Source organism: Pinus tabuliformis, chromosome 1_2, assembly GCF_031772625.1.
Source record: "Pinus tabuliformis cultivar Carrire ecotype Pingquan chromosome 1_2, CPIR1, whole genome shotgun sequence".
In the NCBI taxonomy this organism is placed as follows: Eukaryota; Viridiplantae; Streptophyta; class Pinopsida; order Pinales; family Pinaceae; genus Pinus; species Pinus tabuliformis.
The window spans coordinates 940,868,318-940,891,030 of record NC_142298.1 but is presented as its reverse complement, the minus strand read 5'-3'; the positions used below and the strand labels follow the sequence as shown (position 1 = coordinate 940,891,030).

Sequence of the window (22,713 nt, the reverse complement as noted above, 5' to 3'; positions counted from 1 at the left end):
CGCCATAATGGGATCACCAACCTTCATCATTCAACTTAACATGCGGCCCACGACAAAACCACCGGTCGTTGGCACACCATTTGATTAAACTCTGAAAAAGTCGAACTCCCTGTACTTTTTTTCACCGAACCCGACGATGCCATTTCGTAAAGGTAACAGTGCACCAAAACTACTATCATTCCACACGAAGATTACGCAATTTACAACAGGAATTCTCGAATCATTATTAATGGCAGTGGGGCTGTTTGCTCTCTCTCCACCATGAAATTTCGCAATCTTTGTTAGACTTATTTGAATGATTGTGCTGGCTCTAACCAATATTCAAAGTATCCTGGCTTCCAATTGTTTGCTGCAAGAATTCAATAATGAGGATCGCGATTTTAGGGTATTGGGCACTCGTTTTGATCGCCAGACATGTCTCTCTGGTTTCTGCTTGTTCGGCTCCAACGGTCACATGTGGCTTCAGAAGCTGTGACATAACGAATTTCAGAGGGTCATGGCAGGATCGGAAGGTCTGCAAGGCCGAAAGAGTTGTGTACCCGAGAAGCGAGAAGGAGCTTATCGAGGCCGTAGCAGGCGCTGTGAGGGAAGGGCGAAAGATAAAAGTTATGAGCGTCGGGTCTCATACTTTTAACCGGTTTGCTTGCCCGGGTGGCAATGCCGGTGTTCTCATCAGTACTCGAGACTACAATTCAAGAATCAGAGTGAACAAGAGCTCCATGACCGTTACAGTCGATGCCGGAGTTCAATTGAAAGACCTAATTAAACGTTTGGCCGCGAAAGGGCTGACCCTGCCGCATACTACTTACTGGGACGCAGTTTCCATGGCCGGCGTCGTGAGCACGGCGGCTCACGGTAGCGGACTCTGGGGAAAGGGCAGCGGAGTCTTTGAATACGTGGCGGCAATGAGCTTGGTGGTTCCGGCGCCGCCTTACGAGGGATACGCGAAGGTAATCAGACTTACGCAGAATGACGAGGATCTGAAGGCTGCAAGGATCTCTCTCGGGGTGCTGGGAGCCATTTCTCGGATCACGTTTGCAGTTGAGAAGATGTTCAAACGGTCGGTGATTCTCAATTTGAGAGACGATTTAGGTTTTCAAGGCGCGGTCGTTCCTTTTGCCCGACGACACGAGTTTGGAGACATAACGTGGTATCCTTCTCTGCAACGTGTTGTTTACAGGATAGATGACCGGGTTCCTGTTTCGGTTCCGGGAGAGGGAAAAAACCTACAGATTCTCTTCCGACCGCAGACTGTGCAGACTATCGTCCAGAGCAGACAAATAGGTAATCCCACTTGGGTATAGGTTATTTTTCACCCTTCTTCTAACTTAATTGTTGTTCGGTGGGAAATTTGTTTTGCCCTGATAGATCCTAATTGTTAGTTGGGAAACTTATTTTGATGAATTTCATATTAAATTCAAGAGAAGCATCGAGTAGAGATCGGATTTGAATCCTTGTTAAAAAATTCCTACTTCTTTTGCTATTTTTTTTGTGGGTTTATGTTACAATCTATGGTCACTGTAGAGGTCCATTGCAGGTTCAAAGCAAGCCCATTCCTTTTCTTCTTATATAGTCAGTATATCAGCTCGAAATGCAGGAAGTAAAAAATGGAATATTGCTCAATCTGACGCATTTAGTGTTAGCTCTGGTAAATTCCTTTTGAAATATAGTGGTTTTATAGCAATTATTAGGCATCATCAGTGTCATTCATTATTCTTATGCATTGAAAAAGCATTCTCATTCATTAGTCTCATCCGACAACTGGGATGAAAAACAATAAAATTAATCATTACTTTATTAGTTGAAAAAGCATTCTCATTATGGATGAAAAAGCAGTAAAATTGATCATTAATTTACTCTATGGTGTTTTGATGTGAGCCATACTAATTTAGATGTTTTGAAAATATAAAAACATCAGCGCGCAGAGGGTTAGGTGGATTAATTTTTCATTTTTTTTCTTAAATATAACATAAAAATATTGCTGTCTGAAAATTTCCAAAATCATATAAATATTATATAAAATCATAATTATTAAATATTTAAATATTTTCCGTTGTTTTACCGTTTGTATATTATGAATTAGTAATATTGACTAAAGTCTCTAAACTTTAAGATACATATCAATTTTTAAATTTTCGTTTTATAAATTTGAACAAAATACTTAAATTACACCGTGTTATTCATTTAGCAAAGCAATCATTATCTTAATGGTGAATTCTAGAAATATTTGGGAATCTAAGAGCCAAATCAAATAATTGACTTAACTTCATTTCAAAAAATTTCCATTACAATCAAATTTATTTTCAGCTCATTATCACCACCATTTTCCATTGCTTAAGTAACTTTGACCACCCATCATTGAGGTAAAATTGTTTTATTTCTGTTTGCAATTCTCTTTAGCTTGTGTTCTCCTGTTGTCTATTTTAATTATAAATGGACCTCTGGATCACTCTACATGGATTCTGTTCTCTATGACTCTTTTTAGTATTAACGAACCTTAGGATCCACTATACAAATTGACATAGTTGCTTGTTGCTCTGCAGAGGAACAGATACAAGCAACCAAGAATGTGAACAAGCTCTGTCAGATAGCCAGTACCGGACTGAGCCAGACAATGCAGGCAGGAGGTGGATTCCTGAACGATGGGATCAAGTTCACAGGATACCCCGTTGTGGGATATAACAACTACATGCAGTCCTCCTCTGGATGCCAGTCTGACCCCGAGACTGACCAGAATCACAAGGCAAACATATGCCCGGCTAATGCAAATCGTTTGAAGGCAAATGATATCATCTGCGGGTGGGATTCTAGAGTGGACGGGAGCTTTTTCTTCCACACTTCCATCGCCATTCCTCTTTCCAGTATCGCCAGAGCTATTGAAGACATCAAGCTCCTCCGTGGCCTCAACCCTAAGGCCTTTTGTGGGATAGACTACTACGGAGGATTTCTGATGCGTTTTATTAAGAAATCGGAAGCCTACTTGGGCTTTAAGGAGGACACTGTCGATATAGAATTCTTCTACTATCGCTCTCGTCAACCGAATGCTCCCAGGTGGAATGAAGATGTGATGGAAGAGATTGAGCAGCTGCTTCTGCAAAAATATGGTGGAAGGCCACACTGGGCGAAGAATCGAGTGTTTACATTCGATGGAACTATTCAAAGAGCTGTGAGCCTGGAAAAATTCTTGGAGGTAAAGCAGAGATTTGATCCATTTGGGTTCTTCTCAAGCGAGTGGTCGGATGCTGTGTTGGGCAAATGGAAATGGGCCACAGTTCAGAGATGGCGAGATGGATGTGCTTTCGATGGATTATGCGTCTGTAAAATAGATCGCCATTGCTCTCCACGGCATGGATTATTTTGCAGACCGGGTAAAATTTGGAGAAGTGCTCGCGTTTGCAGGCATCAATGAACAAGAAAATGCTTTTTCGAGGCGAATGTCACAGAATTGGTTAAAGTTTTTGTAGGTTGAACCCGTTATAGGATTGGATTGAGGGTTTCCAGAATTTTTCTTTGTAGCATGATATTAACCTAGGTTTTCTCACACGATAAAGATAGGTTAGCTGTTCGAATCATTATAGTTCAGATCATAAATACCTTTGGCTGGATACTATGTAGTAGCATTTACAGTGATATTCATGTCCGTGAGGAGGGACTTTTACCTTAAGCTGATCTGAGATGAGTTAGAGAATTGATTTATACATTGTTTAATATGTTAATAAGATTTGGTTTTTCTTCCATTGGTATTTCAATTTTACTCATATAATGTCACTGTCACAACCAATGTATCTGATTAAAATAGGCTATGAGAGTGAAAAAAAGATAGATAATTTAGATTAGAATATAAATTTCTGTGATTTATAGCTATTTTTCATGATAAATTTTTTTGGTAAGTCACATTACAAATTTTTTAGTCTACCTGTTTCTAACCACTAAGTGTGGTTATTATTAAGATTTTTGATAAATGTTCTGATCTATACAATTTGATATATACTACAGAAAAAATAATTAAATAATTAAATTGAACCTTAAAGAATGAAAGATAAGATATTGCTAATTATAAAAAAATTAATAAAATATTATTTAATGAAAAATTACTAATAACCAAAATCTTTCTCTATCATTTAATATCTAATTAATAATAACATTATTATTTTCATTTAATATTATTAATATTATTAGAAATCATCTCTAATGATTCAAAAAAAACAACACCAATTAAAATACAATTATAATCAATAGAATAATTAAAAAACAAATATATATAAATTAATTAATTAAATTAAATAAATGACCATGTGGCTTTGGCTTGACCGTGAATGGATGCATTGTTAATGCACTCCTTGCGATAGGTCACTGGTTCAAATCCCCCGTGGGTGCTTACCTACCAAAAAAAAAATTTAAATAAATAATAAAAATAAATAAACAAATAAATAAAATAAAAGAAATGAATAATAAAAACAAATAATTAAAAATATAACGAAATAACTAACTTACCATAAGAAAAGAAAAATGAACAAAAATAACCTCTTAGGAGGAAACACATGCTCTTAACCATTAGGCCCATTCAAACTATATAAAATGAAACTAAAATAAAGGAATCAAATAAAAATAAAATGAAACTAAATAAAGGAATAAATAAATAATAATAACTATCACTAATTAATAAAATAAAAAAAATAAAAATTATAATAATTAATTAATAAAAAAAGAGGGGAGAGATCACAAAACAAAGGGGAAGAGATGAAGGAGAAGGAAAAAATCTGGGAGAAAAGAGATGGGATCCAACAACTGTTAATTTTCCATCTGTCGTCCATATTCAACGTATGAGACATTTTTTTGATTTTGATGGCCTCCCTAAACTTGCGGTGATAGAAATGGTTAATCCTAGCAATGACACTAGACTCTTCCAAACAAGTGTGGCACTTTGTCTTCTCAGCATGTTCAACTAGAGATGAGGACCGTGCCCTACAATGCTTGATATTAGCAACATGCTCTTGGTTTCTCTGATTTATAGGTCGACCAGTTTCCCTAATGTATGGGGTCCCACAAGAATAGGGGATCACATAGACACCTCTCATGTTCTTTGGGTCCAACGAGTCTAACGAATTGAAGGGAACCACCAATGGTGTTCAAGGGTCTAAAGGTTGAAGAGATGTTTTGTTTCCTTAAAATACATGCAATCTTGTGAGTAGTACCCTGGATAAATAGAAGTTGAACACTGCCAAATAAATCCCTAGGGTCTTTCCTTGGTTTCAGACCTCTGTTCACATTTAAGAAAGCTTTGAGACCTTGGAGCTTACTATAGCCATTATTCTCAAAGACTATAAGGATATGGGTTATCTCATTTTCCAATTGCTCATCATATGAAACCCTAAGAGCCCAAGTGGTCAATAATATTCTCAACAAAAATATTTCTAACAAAAGGTGAAATTTAACCTTTTCTAAAAGAGTAAAAAGCTAGGAATAAAAAAAAAAACTTAAAAAGATTAATCAGCCTCTTATTATTAAAAGAAAGGAACATAGGGAAAAAAAATTAATGTTATTGTTATTATAATGATTAAAATTAAAATTAAAATTATTATTATTAAAACGTTACCAATCATAATTATCATTACAAAATAAATTAATATCACTATTAAAATTCTTTTCATATAAACACATAATAATATTATTATAGTTAATGTGAAAATTATGATTAATATTAAAATAAACTCTATTATTTTTAGTAATAATATTGCTATTATTTATGGAGGTTAAATTGAATATATTATTTTTATTTCTAAAAAGGAGCTCAAGGGACAGGAGACTAAGGGAGGAGGTTAGAATGGGGTAACTGGAAGGAGGAGGTAGACAAGGGGGAAAGGGACGAGACAAGACTGGAGCTTATACACTTCAAACCAACCCCAGAGTAGTAAGCGGAGTCGGCAGATAGGTTGGATGATGAAACTGATGTGTTAACTGAACCATCTGAACATAACCCGTCATCAAACTTTGCGGGGGAGTCAAGCACAAATAAAATGCTGGGGGAGGACACTGGATTTGCTAAAATCGTAGATAAAACATTACACAATTGAGTCGAATCACCACTATTGGCAAACACACGCAGAATCTGAAGCTCCACCGCTATTCTCAAACACACAGCCAGAATCTGAAGATCCGCTAATTGCCTGTGAAGGAGCAACACCACCTTTGAATGAGCTCAATCGAAATGAAGAGGAACCAAGCTAAGGGCTCATGCTTTCATGGAACACCAGATTTGGAATTTGGGAGTTGATCCATGAACCAAGGGCTGAAAGTTGTTCCCGGCTTATTTGACTTTTGGAATGACTATATGATGATAAAATTTTCCCTGAATTGATGCAACCATAAGGTTACTACACCCTCAAACCTTACCGGGACTATTCTCCCCCTTATAAGCCTTTAAAGTTCTTGCCCACATATATATATATATATATATATATATATATATATACATACATATATACATATATACATACATATATATATATATATATATATATATATATATATATATATATATACATATATATATATATACATATATATATATATATATGTGTGTGTGTGTGTGTGTGTGTATCGGAAGCATAGGTTTGATTCTTCTCTTTTAAAATCGGGACCACTTAAACTATCGGGGTCATTAAACTATAAGGAGAGTTTTGTATTGCTCTTAGCCTTGAAAATCCCGTTCAACACTTTTTATCGAAAATATATGAATACACAGGAAATCAAACAAAACCCCGCTCCAAACGCTTTAACCGGAACTAAGTTTTATACATCCGCCTCTATAATTATCGGTAGATCCTTCCTTTGGAATATCGACTCCCTATTGCGTGCTCCAATCACTGATCCCCGATCGACTGATCTCCACTGTCCATTCCCCTTTCCGATCTAACGGTCAACGTTGATCCCGAACATTTAAACTGTCACCAATTCTCCACCGTCGATTTGCGCGTAGCGGATCTGATGGTCCACATATTATTTCGAGTGGACAATTAACCCGAGGTTTAACCGCCCGATAAATGGTTTTCTATCTCTCCTCCTTGCCACGTGTCGAATGATGAATGGAATCGGGGGTCTAACCTTCAATACTGTTTACCGTCCTTCCGCCATCCGAAATACCATACACTATTACAAAAACGCTTCTGTGATCCAACAGCCACGGATGATTACGATCTGATGGCTACGATTTAATCACATATCGCATAGTCGCAATCCTCCAAGACAGCCTCTTTCCGCTGCGATGCGCCGATCCAATCAGTCTTTCGGACCCGATAAGAATATAAGCCACCCTTTATAAAGTTTCAAATCCGAATTTCGGATCCAGTTCAGTGTTTTGCAACGATTCCTAGTGTAAATGGGTTTTTCACTTGCGAGACCAAAACTGTGTAAAAAGGCTTGCCGACACGCCTCAAACAATGTTATTTAAAAGAAAGGCCCCAACTTCTATCAATCATATGATTTAGGCATTAATCTTAACAAAACAAAGGGATAATTCCTCGAATTGAATACAAAGAAAACTAAAGCACATCGAGGGTTTCCGCAGACCCAATAATTAATCATAAACACAGCAATTTCATTCATTCAATATAAAATGATCACAGAGTCTCGCCTTGGCCCGAATTAAATGAAAGATCTTTGCTATCAAAATACAATCCACGCACTATACTTACTCTCGCTCTACTCAATCCCTGCCTAAATCTTTCCTCTTTGGCCTGATTCTACAAATTAGTGGCCTTTGTTCCTAATCTGCCCATAGGCTTACAATTCCCTGGTGAATCTTATCTCTCTGTCTCTCTACTCTCCACTCGTCAGAAAAGAAAGGCAAATACATATATGTCCTATCTAACCATCTCCTTCATAATTGAAGGGATAGACTACTTATTTAGAAATCAAATCCTATCCTAGTGTAGACAATTTTAACTACTTGGCTTGATCTCCACGCAAGGAGGATCACTTGCCATTTTATTTCCAATTCTGTTCAGAATTAGGCAACAATTAACTACTTACATAATTTGAAATTAATAAAATTAACCAACCAAGTCTTCCTCCAAACTTTCATTAGCCACAACATGTGACCACACCATCACATTGTTGGCTAGGTCTAGATGCTCCTGCATCAGACTCCCTTGGTTAAAAATAGCCATGATCTCCTAATCATGTGCTTCTGCTCTGTGTCCTCCTGGATCCCATACTTTGTTCAGTACTTTTTCCTTGGTTGCTGTTGTTTGTTGTTCTCTAGGTCTCCATACTTTATGTTGTAGTAGTCCATTAGTTATGCTTTCACTGTCTGCTGCTGTCTTTTTCATATAACTTACTGTTTTTTGCTCATCATCACAATTTATGTCAAGCTTCCACACTTTAATTTGCAATCTACCATTTCCTTCACTTGTACCATCCTTTCCAGCCAATATTCCTTCCTTCTTTTGTCCTTTATTTAGTTTATTGGAATGTTGTTATATGAGTTCCCACAGCTCCTCAATTTCTTTGTCCACTTCACTTCTCAGATGATGAATACTATCCTCCTGCAACTAGATGTGTTCTTGAATAAGAACATCATAATCCCTGTGCCAATATTGTTCCATATACATTTCTGAAATGTACAAATACCTTCTCCATTGATCCACTGCAACAATTTCAGTTCCTTATTATGGTTTCTCATTCATGGCTTCACCACTTCTTACTTCAGTTCTCAGTATACCTGCAACTCCACAAATTTCTTGAAAACTAAGAATTATTCCTGCTTGCTTAGGTACTTGGAATACCTCTTCTTCTAGTAACTTAATTTTTGCACCCTTAAGGATCATGGCATCATACTTGTCTGCTTCTGAAATGTCATCTTCAGCCTCTTCTTCATCAATAAATTTTTGTAGTACAATAGTAATCCTATTACTATTATCTCTTGAACTCATCTCTAGTTCAATGGTTCCATACTATCATTTCAACATCATTCCACCTTTCTGAGACATTCTAATCTCATCCTTCCTTACTTCAATCTGATCTTCAGAATCAACTCCTTGTTTCCAATTGACTCCACATTTCCTTGTTTCTGCATATAAATCTTCACTAGAATCAATCAATTCATTAAACACAAATGCTTTACCCTGTTTCCTCATTATGCCAATATTTCTGACAACTTCTTTTCCATATAGTCCTTCTTTACTCTGGCTTCCTTCAAGGTCAATAATCTTCAATAATTATTTAATATCTACAAATTCTTTTATATCAACCTTTAGTAGTTGTTCTCTTCTGGCTTCAATCCTCAATAGTTGTCTAATATCTGAATAATTCACTACAACTATGTTTAACAATTGCTCTTTCCTATGCATCACAAGATTATGTGAATTTCCTTCTTCTAACTTCTGAAAAATCATATCTTTGCTTTTCCCTTCACTTATGACAGCACTAAACAGTTTTCTTACTTCAGTGTATCCTGCATTTACACACAAAATATTAGTTTCAAAATTATGAGACACCAAGGTCTTCATAAGATTCTCCATTTGGTTTGTGATAGCTTCATCAGTTCTCCTGAGAAAACTCTTTGTTCCATATTCATATGAATGGATCTCTTTCTTTCCAAACATTCCTTTGGCCTCAATAATTCCTTTGCCATCCTCCTTTTGACTTATCCTTTGGATGTCATCTGACTAGACACCTTCCTTCACTTGATTGTAACTTCTCTCCTTATTCTTCATATGACTGTGGGTAGTCATCTTTCCACCTGTTAAGATAACAATTTCCAATAACTGCTTGTCTTCCCTCAAGTTTTCATAACCTGCAAACACACAACAACTTTCAGTTTTCAAAATACAATACCTTTCATCTTCTTTTGATGCTTCAAACACCAACATTCCATCATAGATCTTTTAGATTTCAGCAGATCCTTCTTGTTGTGACTCCATGCCTTTGAGTCTCTCCTTTTCTAACAAATCAATATGAATTTGTTCAAGTTCCCTGAACTCGTTCATCAGCTTTCCATTCCACCTTTGTTGCAATAACTTGCACTTGACCCTTTTCTTCATTCTCCATCTGTATCTTTGGTCTTCACTTGTCTTTCGTTGTACTGCTAGACTAATCTATTGTTCTTCATTCTGTTGCTAGTTGTTATACTTCTACAATCTAATGCCTTCCTCAAATTCATTCTCATGTTGTTGATCGTCTCCTTTAAATTGCTGGTTCCTTCCATCTTTATCTTATTGAATTAATACTTCTGTCTCCTTCGTGTCTCTAAGGACATAACTTGTTGCTCCTGATCTTCCATTTCACCTTCAAATAATCTTTGCTCAATTTCTTTGATTTCAGCATCATATTTATTAATGATGTCTTCCATACCTGTAGTTACATCATTAACTGAAGAATCTAAACATTTACTTAACTCCATAAATGTTAAAGACATTTCATCCTTATCATGCATAGTAACCATATCCTTTTCTTTATCAGGTTCTGAAAGCTTCATTTCTCCTTCAGGTTCCTTGAGCAATCTTTCCAAGAATTATAATTCCATGTGAAATCTCTCTAGCAGTTCATCACAACTTCCATTCCTAGCTTCATTCGACAATCCTCTTGAGTTATCTTGTTTTATGCACTATCATATTGCAAAATTCTTTCATCAATTTCATCAGAAAAATTCATTTGCTTACCTCCTTGTAATACCACTATGGCATTGTCATTAGACTTCTAGTCCATATCAACTTCATCTAACTGTCTTACCCCAAATAGAACTTCATCTATGAACTCTTTCTGCTGCAAAAAATCAGCACCTTCTTCCTCTAAAAGGCATCCTCCATCATACTTCACCTCAAGAGCTTCATTCCAGTTTGTGACAGTTTCACCAGACTGTCCATCATCCTCTGCATATCCTGCAAACATACACAAACTATGAGAATTAAAATCACAAGGCTTCATTGCCTCATCTGCTTCCTTGGTCATCATATCTTCTAATTGTTTTGAACTATTCCAATAGTTCATGAGATCTTCAGCTGATCTCCCATTATCCTCTTCACCCAACATTTCACCTTGTTCTGGTCTAGAAATGGAAACTTCCATTTCCGCCTCTGCTTCTCTGAGGTTCTTCATCAACCACTTTACCTGTTCTTGTTGCAGCCTTCTCTGCAACTTAGATCACTTCACTGGCTTCCTCTTCAAGACCCAACCTTGTCTTTTCTTCACCTCTAGCAACATTTCTAACACATCGAGTTCTTTTCTTATTTCAGTCATTTCCTTGTCAACCTCTGCTTGACTCATCTGTTTCCTATGGATTGTTTGAGTACTCATCTCCTCCATCTTGTAGCCTTCTTCTGAACCTTCCATATGACTCTCCATAGCCATCTTCTCTTCTATGTGAGCTCTACACCTGCAACCAATCAACTTCCTTCTAAGTTCATCTTCTCACCAAGCTTCTCCTCTGCCTGGTCTCCAAGTCCTCTTTCTTTAGAACTTGCACTGAGCACTCTTTCTCCCTCTCTGGTTGCTCCACTTACTTCTCTTAAGGACTCCTCTGTCCCTATCTATTCCAAGCCTTAGCTGGAATAAGGTTCTGCTACAATCTCTAAGAACTTCCAAAAGTTCTTCGATAGTCTTAATGTTGTAGTCATGTGGCCAACATTGCCATTCATTCAACTGCTGCAACTTTCATACCTTTTTAATCATAATCTTCATAAGTAAGACAACCTTCTCATAGGAAATTTCTTCCCTTTTCCTGCTCTGATACCAAAAATGATGCAACCATAAGGCTGCTACACCCTCAAACCTTACCATGACTATTCTCCCCCTTATAAGCCTTTAAAGTTCATGCCCACACAGATATCTATATCTATATATCTATATATATATATATATATATATATATATATATATATATATATATATATATATATATATATATATCGGAAGCGTAGGTTTGATGCTTCTCTTTTAAAAGTGGAACCACTTAAACTATCAGGGTCATTACTATCGGGAGTGTTTTATATTGCTCTTAGCCTTAAAAATCCCATTCAAAACTTTTTATCGGAAATATATGAATACATAGGAAATCAAACAAAACCCTGCTCCGAAAGCTTTAAACTAAACTCAAGTTTTATACATTTGCCTCTATAATTATCGGCGGATCCATCCTTTGGAATATCGCCTCCCTATTGCGCGCTCCAATCATCGATCCCCGATCAGCTGATCTCCATCGTCGATCTGCGCGTAGCGAATTTTACGGTCCACATCTTATTTCGGGTGGACAATTAACCCGGGGTCTAATCGACCGATAAATGGTTTTCTATCTCTCCTCCTTGCCACGTGTCGAATGATGAATGGAATCAGGGTTCTCACCTTCAATATCGTTTACCGTCCTTCTGCCATCCAAAATGCCATACACTGTTACAAAACTGCTTCCACAATCCAATGGCCACGAATGATTGCGATCTGACGGCTACGATATAATCGCATATTGTATAGTCGCAATCCTCCAAGCCAGCCTCTTTCCGCTGCGATGCACCGATCCAATTAGTCTTTTAGACCTGATAAGAATATAAGCCACCCTTTATAAAATTTCGAATCTAGATTTTGGATCTGGTTCGGTGTTTTGCGACGATTCCTAATGTAAATGGGTTTTTCGCTTGCGGGACCAAAACTGTGTAAAAGGGCTCACCGACACGCCTCAAACAATGATATTTAAAAGAAATGCCCCGACTTCTATCAATCACATGATTTAGGCATTAATCTTAACATAACAAAGGGATAATTCCCTGACTTGAATACAAAGAAAACTAAAGCATAGCAAGGGTTTCCGCAGACTCGATAATCAATCATAAACACAAAAATTTCATTCATTCAATGTAAAACGATCACAGAGTCTCGCCTTGGCCCAAATTCACAAACGAAAGATCTTTGTTATCAAAATACAATCCATACATTATACTTACTCTCGCTCTACTCAATTCCTGCCTAAATCTTTCCTCTCTGGCCTAATTCTACAAATTAGTGGCCTTTGTTCCTAATCTTCCCGTAGGCTTACAATTCCCTCTTGAATCCTATCTCTCTACTCTCGACTCTCCTTTTTAGAAAAGAAAGGGAAATACATATATGTCCTATCTAACCATCTCCTTCGTAATTGAAGGTATAGACTACATATTTAGAAATCAAATCCTATCCTAGTCTGGATAATTCTAACTACTTGGCTTGATCTCCACGCAGGGAGGATCAGTTGCCATTTTATGTTGGAAATTATACTGAGAGGGGGGGTGAATCAGTATTAGCAAATCAATAACTTTTTCATTTATTACTCAATTTCATATACGCTACTTCGATGAAGGCAACTCGCGTGTACACGCAATTGTGTTTAATGCAACTAGTGTATATCCAGCAAACGTATGATTCAGTTAATTCATCATATGATGATCTTTAATCAGTGAATCAGTACTTCATTAATCATATAAACAGTAACCAGTGACAGGTGCAATAAAAACAGAACAGATCATCACACATAAGAAACACACATGAACACCATGATTTAAGGTGGCAACCCAATGTGGGTGAAAACCACCTGCTGCTGTCGTCTCTGTCTTCTTTTAATATTAAGAAAAACTGTTTACAACATTGTACTGGCACAGACTCATAACAGTACGCAGGCTTCTACCTGCAGAAGGCTACAACCTTCTCTCGTTCTCCAACTTCTATTGGAAGGGAGATACAACCCCCTAGCTCTTGTACTAGATGATATGTTTACTAGTATGTAGGCATTGACCTACAAAAGGCTACAACCTTCTCTCATCCTCCAGGGACCTTGTTTCATAAATTTTCATACTGGATACTCCTGAAGCACAACACCATAATCTGAAGGCCACATTTCATCCAATTTTCATACTAGACCCATCAACAACATTGAAGCTCAAAATCAATCACCACTACAATACATCCATCAACTCTATCTGCATCAACCAATCACTGAAACTTAATCTGAATCAACCAAACTCAATCAATCACTAATAACCTCTGAACCTCTAACACAACTGAATCAATCATCCGTTCATACTTTAATCAATCAATTGCAACAGATAGATCAGTACATAGTTCTGAGTTACATTATCATTTAGAATCAGTTGTCATCTTAGAACCATGCTTCAGATTGTATACACCATTTGGTAGAAGCCAACCTGCGTATATACGCAACTTCCCTAAAGCAAACCAGCGTGTATATCTGCAAACACTTTGCTGCACTTCCAAACTTCAGACATAATCATACATAGAGGATAGAACATGTGTTAGTGATCAGATCTAGCCCATTCATTATCAGATCACATAATGATAAGTCATTATGATCCTGATCCATCATTAGATTTCATCCATTAACACTGAAGCTAATCACAATCAACCAATATGAATATGCAGAATACTGTCACCAGAAAACAGTCACCAGAATACACTACAGAACCCTGAATACTGCAACATCAAACAGAACCCTTATAGATCATACTTTAGAAGATATACGCTACATCCATAAGCTGAACCAGCGTGTATACGCTCTTTTACTAAGGGAAACTAGTGTACGGATCTACAAATTCCATCCTGTGAGGTATACGCTACTTCTGTATGCTGAATCGGCATGTATACGCTGTTTTGCCAAATCCAACTTGCATACAGATATGGAAATGCTAACTTAAAGCATTAAAACTATTTCAAACTTCATTCATACCCAGATCATCACATTTACATAATAAAACATGCATCAGTATTCAGATCTAGAATGTTCAAGACCAAACCACATAATACATTTCAAGCCTTAGGATCCCGATCCATCATCCATATATGTGCATCCTTAGCTCAGATCAAGAAAAGCATCACAAACACATAACCTGCATGCTTGATCTCATCCTTCATTAGATATTCATTACTTGCTTGACTTGGCCTAATGATCTTCTCCTCCTTATATAGTTTTAGGCCTTTCTCAATATCATGGACCAAAACCACTTAGGACCAATACGTTGGACCAATACCACAGACCAAATACCTTGGGTCAGATACCTTGGACCAAAGAAATACCTTGGACCCAAAAACTTGTTTTCCCAAGATATACACGCTTTTCTTTCTGTGAAAGTGCATGTGTACGTATACGCTTCTTTTATACAATGAACCCGTGTGTATACACGGCTTGGTCAAAGTGAACCTGCGTATAACTTTCTTTCTTCATTCTGTGTGGCCTGAACAATAATTTTTTGTTGTTAACTTGTAGTACTTAGATCTTTCATCTGAGTGAGTTGCCATTGTACATTACTTCTGAACCAATTCCTTTGAATTGTCGTGCATCACATCTATTAATACAACTACCATGTATTCTGTCACATCTGATATTTCTTCTGTAGATTCATCTAGTTATATATAAGTGAGTTGTTCTGCTACAAGTGGGTTTCCATCAAGTACAACACATGCATCATAATGCCAACAATCTCCCCCTTTGGACTTGATTTGCAACACCAAATCACTCTCCCCCTTTGACATCAAGGGCAAAGGGTCATGCTCCCCCTAAGTGCATGCTGAAATCTCTGATTGAGCTCCCCCTTTGTTCATGCTGAGATGTACTGTATCATCCATGCTCCCCCTGAGCATATGCAAAGTCTGCAAATATTTTCAAGAAAAATAACATGACTCTAAAACTCAACTATGTGAGTTTGACCTTCCTGTCACCAATGACTCATACATACATTCATTCTCCCAACCAAGTGGGGATATACTAAACTTGACTCATCCACCCAACTAGGTGGGGATATACCAATTGTTTATACATGACTGAAATATTACATCATCCTTCACATGCATAGTGGGCCCAGGTACAAATTACATCAAATGACCAAAAAGGGACTCATCAAAAGACTACAAGAGACAAATTATTACATCATGATTCTTGATATGACCTTTACATTGAATGATATACATGACATTTATAACAGAGACCAAATATCTAAACAAGACCATGATAGTCATCAGCAACTATCATACACCATGTATGATCTGCTCCATAAGCATTTGTCAACAGCATCCAGACCAACAACCTGTATATGTCCATGTCATTGTAGATATCATCAACATGTGACAAAGTATGTCTGTATCAACTCATCCTCTTGATCTCATCAAGATCAACTTGCTTCGTTTCCTTCCATGAATCATCTCCAAGCAGTAACAAAACCATTCACACCACATCATATGAGAAAACACCATACTCATCACATGATCTTTCACATCATCATCAAGAACTGCATGATCTTTCCATAATCAACCATGTATCATTACTAGGGAACATCCCACATCTGATAAGCATCAACCATGATAATATGTGAGTATCAACCTATCATCATAAGGCAAGAACTCATCATCATTATGTGACTAAGTAAGCCATGTCTTCAAATAGCTATGTCTTCATGAGACCTATCATAACACCATTCTCTTGGACAACCAACAATATCTATCAGTATAAAGCTTAAGTAATCATCCATGTATCCAGCATAGCAATATGTATCTAGCAAACCATGAGCTCATGGTCATTTGTCAAGATTTCTTGATAACCATTCTTAACCATGTGAGAGCCAAGAACTATAGTATGATGAAAACAACATAAAGGAAATGAGTGGCTTATCACTAAATAATGAAGTTTTGTACTTCTCTTTGTCCTTATGAAGATCATCATGTAAGCAACATATATGTACTATACCAACTATGTGACCCCAAGAATCATATGAGATTTTGTCATGGGCAACTCATAACCATAAGATGTATCATAAGCATCATCATCATTGATTAGGTACCAAAGACTTCTAAGCATAACACCAACAATGCTTTATTAGAAGCATAGCATGTTCTCCCCCTGAACCTGTTCCATCTGTTCACTGTCAGATCTGATCATGCACATATCAACAAGAAGTATCAAGGCATCATCAACAATCAGATATACATCAAGTTAACTTGTGAGGATCAAAAACAACATCTTATGAGTATCAATATATTTCCACACATTATCAACAGATTGTAACCATCATCAAACAAAGAAATAATTGACTGAACCATATCAGATCCCTTTTCTTGAGTCTATCCCACTGTTTTTCCTCAAACTAACATATACGTGATTTTGTAGTGTCTAACTCACGTATATACATGACTTCTCTTCATGAAACTTGCGTATGAGATTTAGAACACTGAAGTTTCACACTTTCAACTCCCTTTGAGTCTGTAATGTTTGTACATTGTGTTGTGCCACATCTTTCTGACTGTACTTCCTTCTTCTTCCATATCTTCGAGTGTGATGATGTTTTCTCCTTTCGGTATGGTGCCCGTACTTTGTTCCTGCATTCCTTAGCTATATTTCCAAGCTTGTTAAATGCATAACATCTCATATGTTTCATATTCTTTCTATAGCAGTCAATGGATTTTTGATCAAACATATTGCAAGAAAAACAATATTCGTTAAAGTACCTAGAACGTGATGATCTTTCTGTGTGACGGTCTTGAACCATTCTACTTCCGCATCTGACTGCAATATGTCCAAAATTATGACATACATAACATTCAACATTATTCATTTGAGGGAATAACCGAATTTCACTTCCATAGCAAGGAGTAAAAGATTTTCTTTGAATATTTTCTTTCCTTCGTTGTTGATGGGATTGACCTCTCATCTCCTTGTTGAGTATTTCAAATTTCGCATTAGAGTTCCTTGTCTTACTTTGTGAACTAGATTCACCTTCAACAAATTCATGAAAGCCAAGACCAGTTTTGATGGCAGGAGACCTTTGACTACTAAGAATATCATCCAAGATCTTAGTACTATCTTGAAATCGTAAGAGCTTATCCTTTTCTTCTAATTTATCTTTTAGAATATTTACCTCAACCTGATGTTGCTCTTCCTTTTCAAGATACTGCTTCTTCATGATTCCTTCAGCTTTTCTTCCTTCTTCCAACTGATGTCTTAATTCAAGAACTTCATTTTCTTGTTTTTCAAGAGCTTGGAGTAGTTATTTATTCTGCTTATTTGATTCTTCAAGATCTTCTTTTAGCGAGAGGATCTTAGCTTCAAGACTTTCATAGTAATTGGATCTATCTCTGATCCGGATTTAAACAGGAACACAATAAAATACAGAGATAACCATAAAGACAGATATGCAGTGGAAATAATACTTCATTTCATTACTGTAAAATACTGAAATATGCGTACAAACAGAAATGGAAATAAACCAGCTAGGGCGATGGTAGCTTATCTCTGAGAAGAGATGTTGTGGCTACATGCCTCTGAACTATTTTACAATGAGGCTCGAAGGCCTATTTATTGTTGAGAAACAATGGAAAACCCTTCACATTCCAAAACCTAACCTTAGAAGATGAAACGCCAAATTGTGGGTCCCAATTTTGGGTAAGTTGGTACATCAAATTCCCGGTGTCGCGAATTGGCCGTATTACCTCCGTTTGACGTGCATGATAGCCCGTTGGAAAGATCTCTCCGAGGACTACGACGGAAAAGACAATTTTTTAACAAAAAAATTGATGGCGGTAGATTTCCCAAAAAAACATCATTTAGGGCCTCAAAACGGCTCCGGAAGTTTAGGACCCGAAAAACTGCTAAAAATAGTAAACTGCGCTATAATTAAGGAAACTGAAAACTGAAAGGGACAGTTGTGGGGATCCAAATGGGATAGGTGGGTGGCCACCAACATCCACCTGGATCAATCTCTGAGTTTCTTGATTGTTGTGCTCCTTTCATTTACTTCATTTCTTAATGATGTCACTTCATCCTGTAGCTTTTGAAATTGATCTTCCTTTTCCTTGAATTGCTTCCTTACCTTGTTTCCTTGAGCTTTTAGTTTGTTAGCTTCTTCTTTGGAGGCACATTCCCTTTTGTCCAATAGATCTTGTTGATCTCTAATTTTTTCCGTAAGCCTTTTAAATTCTGCCTCTATTTGATATCTTTCTTCCTCACCCATAAGAGAAAATTGATTGTTTCACTATCACTTTCATCATCTTCAAATGGACGGAGAAATGTATCACCAGAGGATAACAAATTCATACCTGATAGTTCTTTTTCTTGTTCATCTTCATTCTGAGGTGATTCTGAATCTGAAGTGTTGCTTTCACATATTCCCCAATCGATTCTCCCACTATCATAGTTCCTCTGAGATGTCTTCTTCTTCTAAGGCACTTTCTTCTTTAGCTTCTTTCCCATTGTTCTACAAATCTCCTTCAAGCGATCAAGCTTCTACCAAAGAACCTGCTCTAATACCAATTGTTGGAAATAATACTGAGAGGAGGGGGTGAATCAGTATTAGAAAATCAATAACTTTTTCATTTCTTACTCAATTTCATATACGCTACTTCGATGAAGGCAACTGTGTTTAATGCAACTAGCGTATATCCAACAAACTTATGATTTAGTTAATTCATCATATGATGATCTTTAATCAGTGCATTAGTACTTCATTAATCATATAAACAGTAACCAGGTGCAGTAAAAATAGAACAAATCATCACACATAAGAAACACACATGAACACCATGATTTAAGGTGGAAACCCAATGTGGGTGAAAACAACCTGCTATTGTCGTCTCCGTTTTCTTTTAATATTAAGAAAAACTGTTTACAACATTGTACTGGCATAGACTCATACCAGTACGCAGGATTCTACCTACAGAAGGCTACAACCTTCTCTCGTTCTCCAACTTCTACTAGAAGGGAGCTACAACCCCCTAGCTCTTGTACTAGCCGATATGTTTACTAGTATGTAGGCGCTGACCTATAGAAGGCTACAAACTTCTCTCATCCTCCAGGGACCTCGTTTCATAAATTTTTATACTGGATACTCCTGAAGCATAACACCATAATCTGAAGGCCAAGTTTCATCCAATTTTCATACTGGACCCATCAACAACATTGAAGCTCAAAATCAATCACCACTACAATACATCCATCAACTCTATCTGCATCAACCAATCACTGAAACTTAATCTGAATCAACCAAACTCAATCAATCACCGACAACCTCTGAACCTCTGACACAACTGAATCAATCATTCATTCATACTTTAATACATCCATCAAGTCTCTTGCTATAAAAATGGGGGTTTTCCCACTTGCTATATTCCTACCATTGCATGCGTCAATCCTATGTATGATTATCAGACACCTCCACTTAATGTAGGAGTTAGTAGCACGAGTCTGAACTATGGGTACTCAATTATTCCATGGCTACAAGGGGAAAATTGGACTCAATCATATGGCGGGAATGCAACATATCCTAATCAACCATTATTAAGTAGGCCAACCCATTTGGATCAAGTAGGCGACTCAACAAGGTTGGGAAATGAATATTCTGGAGGCCATCAAGCATAGGGGTTTCATATTTTTTTTGGTGTAACCACACTAGGATGTGGATTTTATGAGGATTGTCTCTATTGCTTGTTACATGACCATTTTCGATAAAATCCCAGGTCAATTTATTCCATAATTTTTGTGGCGTTGTAATCAAAATAAATTGTAATTTTCTACTCTCCCAATGTTCTACTATCATAGCATGTGTATATTTCATTGTTTCAAAAAATATAGATATTGATATAAACTATCGATATTTGTAAATTTGAATTTCTTTTGATATGAGTTATTCTACACTCTTTCTCTATTTTATTCATTTGTATTTGAGTAGCACATAGGATGTTCTCTCATGCATCCACGTAGGATGTTCTCTCGTGCACCCAAATAGTAGATGTTTACAGTATGACAAGAAACTTTTCCTTAAATGTAACTAGAGGTGTTCTTTTCTAAATCAATAAAATCTAGAAGAGAAAAAATTAATATTTGGAGTGATTCAGTGCCCTCAGACTCATATTTAATCTGTGAATAAAATATTGAAATGACTTCATTCTTATCATTTTATTAACAACCTAACATGGATTACCTACTAAATATGAAACAGTCTCTAATGAATGCAAAATACATGCCTAGTAAAAGTGAGGGACGCAAAATTTAACACAAACACACAAAGAAGCATCTATGGAGAATCCTCTATATTGTTGTTACAAATGCAGTGAACTAGAACATCAAAGAATTATTTTTCCGAACTAAACATCAAATAATTACTTTTTCATTATAAATATTATTGTAAATATTTATTTTCGTTTCATATTGGAAAATAGTGAAATAAGTAGTGTTTGGAAAAAAAAATGAAATAGGTAACTTCAATATATAGATATGGAATTCATATGAAAATATTTGAATTCTTTGAACATAGTAGCATCCCTCATTCAATCATGAAACCAAGGAAAGTAAGTTCTAATGCGCTCTCGGTTTCAAGGATTGGAGAAGAAAAGATGACCCTCAGATACCATATGTGAAACAAGTTTGTAGCAAGTGCAAGTGGGATAGAAAGGTATGAAAATGGAGGTGCCTCCTTCATCAATTTGATCCTTCTATTGACGAGAACGAGGAGATACCCAAGTTATTTCTAGTGGGTGGTAGGGATAAACAAAATTCTAGTATACATGTGGAAAACAAGGTTGGAATAATTGAATCAAATGGAGAAATGGAAAATCAAATTCACCTATTAAAAGACATTGGATACCATGCACACATTCACCTATTGACAAACATAAACCCTACAAACATTCACACATTTTCAAAACACCCAAAGATACTATTTTATGAAGTGGAAAGGATGTAGATATGAAAGAAATTGGAAATGCACATTTAAAAAGGAAAATATAGTCTTCCTCTAAGTATCGATAACCATTTTAGGTGGGTAATATTTTTTCCTAGTCACATTTAATAGTTGTATGCAAAAAATAAACCTTTTCTTCCACTAGTGAAAGGATTATGGTTGAAGGAGGAGCTTCACATAATTTTAGTAGAGTTGGAAATATTGGTAGTGTTGGGAAATCATGTGGTAGTTTTGTCTAGATGAGTAGGGGCATACAAGGTTGGCATAACTGAATCAAATGGAGAAATGGAAAATCAAATTGACCTATTAACAGACATTGGAGACCTTACAGACATTTACCTATTAACATACATAAGACATGCAAATATCCACATATTTTCAAACACCCAAAAATACAAGTCGACCAAACATAAGATATTAGAGATTACATTGATGCTCTGAGACAGAGGGCTCCAGAAGCTCCGAGACAAGTTGAGCAACAAGCATTTAAAAAAAACCCTACATACATTTTTACATCCAAAAAAGAACATTTTCGAAACACCCAAAGATATAGGTTGAGAAAACATAGGCTCCTAGAGATTACATTGGTGCTCTGAGACAAGTTGAGCAACAAATTTTTTTAAAATACCCTACATACATTTTAACATCCAAAAACACACATTTTTGAAACATCCAAAGGTATAGGTTGAGAAAACATAGGGTCCCAGAGATTACATCGGCACTCTAAAACAGAGAGCTCTAGAAGCTCTAAGACAGGTCGAGCAACAAACATTTTGAAAAGAACCCTACATACATTTTTACATTGAAAAACACACATTTTCGAAACACCCAAAGATGCATGGTGTACAAACATAAGGTACCAGAGATTACATTGGCGCTCTAAGATAGAGGGCTCCAAAATTATAGGTTGAGCAACAGTGATCTTTAAAAAACCCTACATACATTTTGACATCCAAAAAATGAAGCTCTGAGACAAACATTTAAAAAAAATGAAACTCATACAAATATTTTTTAAAAA

The 22,713-nt window shown here is 36.5% G+C and overlaps 1 protein-coding gene across 1 annotated transcript; it reads left to right on the top strand.

The window, feature by feature from the left end:
• The first annotated feature begins 255 nt into the window (after positions 1-255).
• Positions 256-3,678, top strand: LOC149209047 (L-gulonolactone oxidase 3-like). The gene is made up of 2 exons (XM_089394198.1): positions 256-1,284; positions 2,544-3,678. The coding sequence occupies exons 1-2, from the start codon at positions 366-368 to the stop codon at positions 3,407-3,409; spliced, it is 1,785 nt and encodes a 594-aa protein (XP_089250324.1). The 5' UTR covers positions 256-365; the 3' UTR covers positions 3,410-3,678.
• The last annotated feature ends 19,035 nt before the right edge of the window (positions 3,679-22,713 follow it).

Coding starts and splice junctions, on each gene's coding strand:
- LOC149209047 (XM_089394198.1), top strand. CDS start 366: ATGAGGATCGCGATTTTAGGGTATTGGGCACTCGTTTTGATCGCCAGA. Junction 1,285..2,543: donor CGTCCAGAGCAGACAAATAG/GTAATCCCACTT, acceptor GTTGCTCTGCAG/AGGAACAGATACAAGCAACC.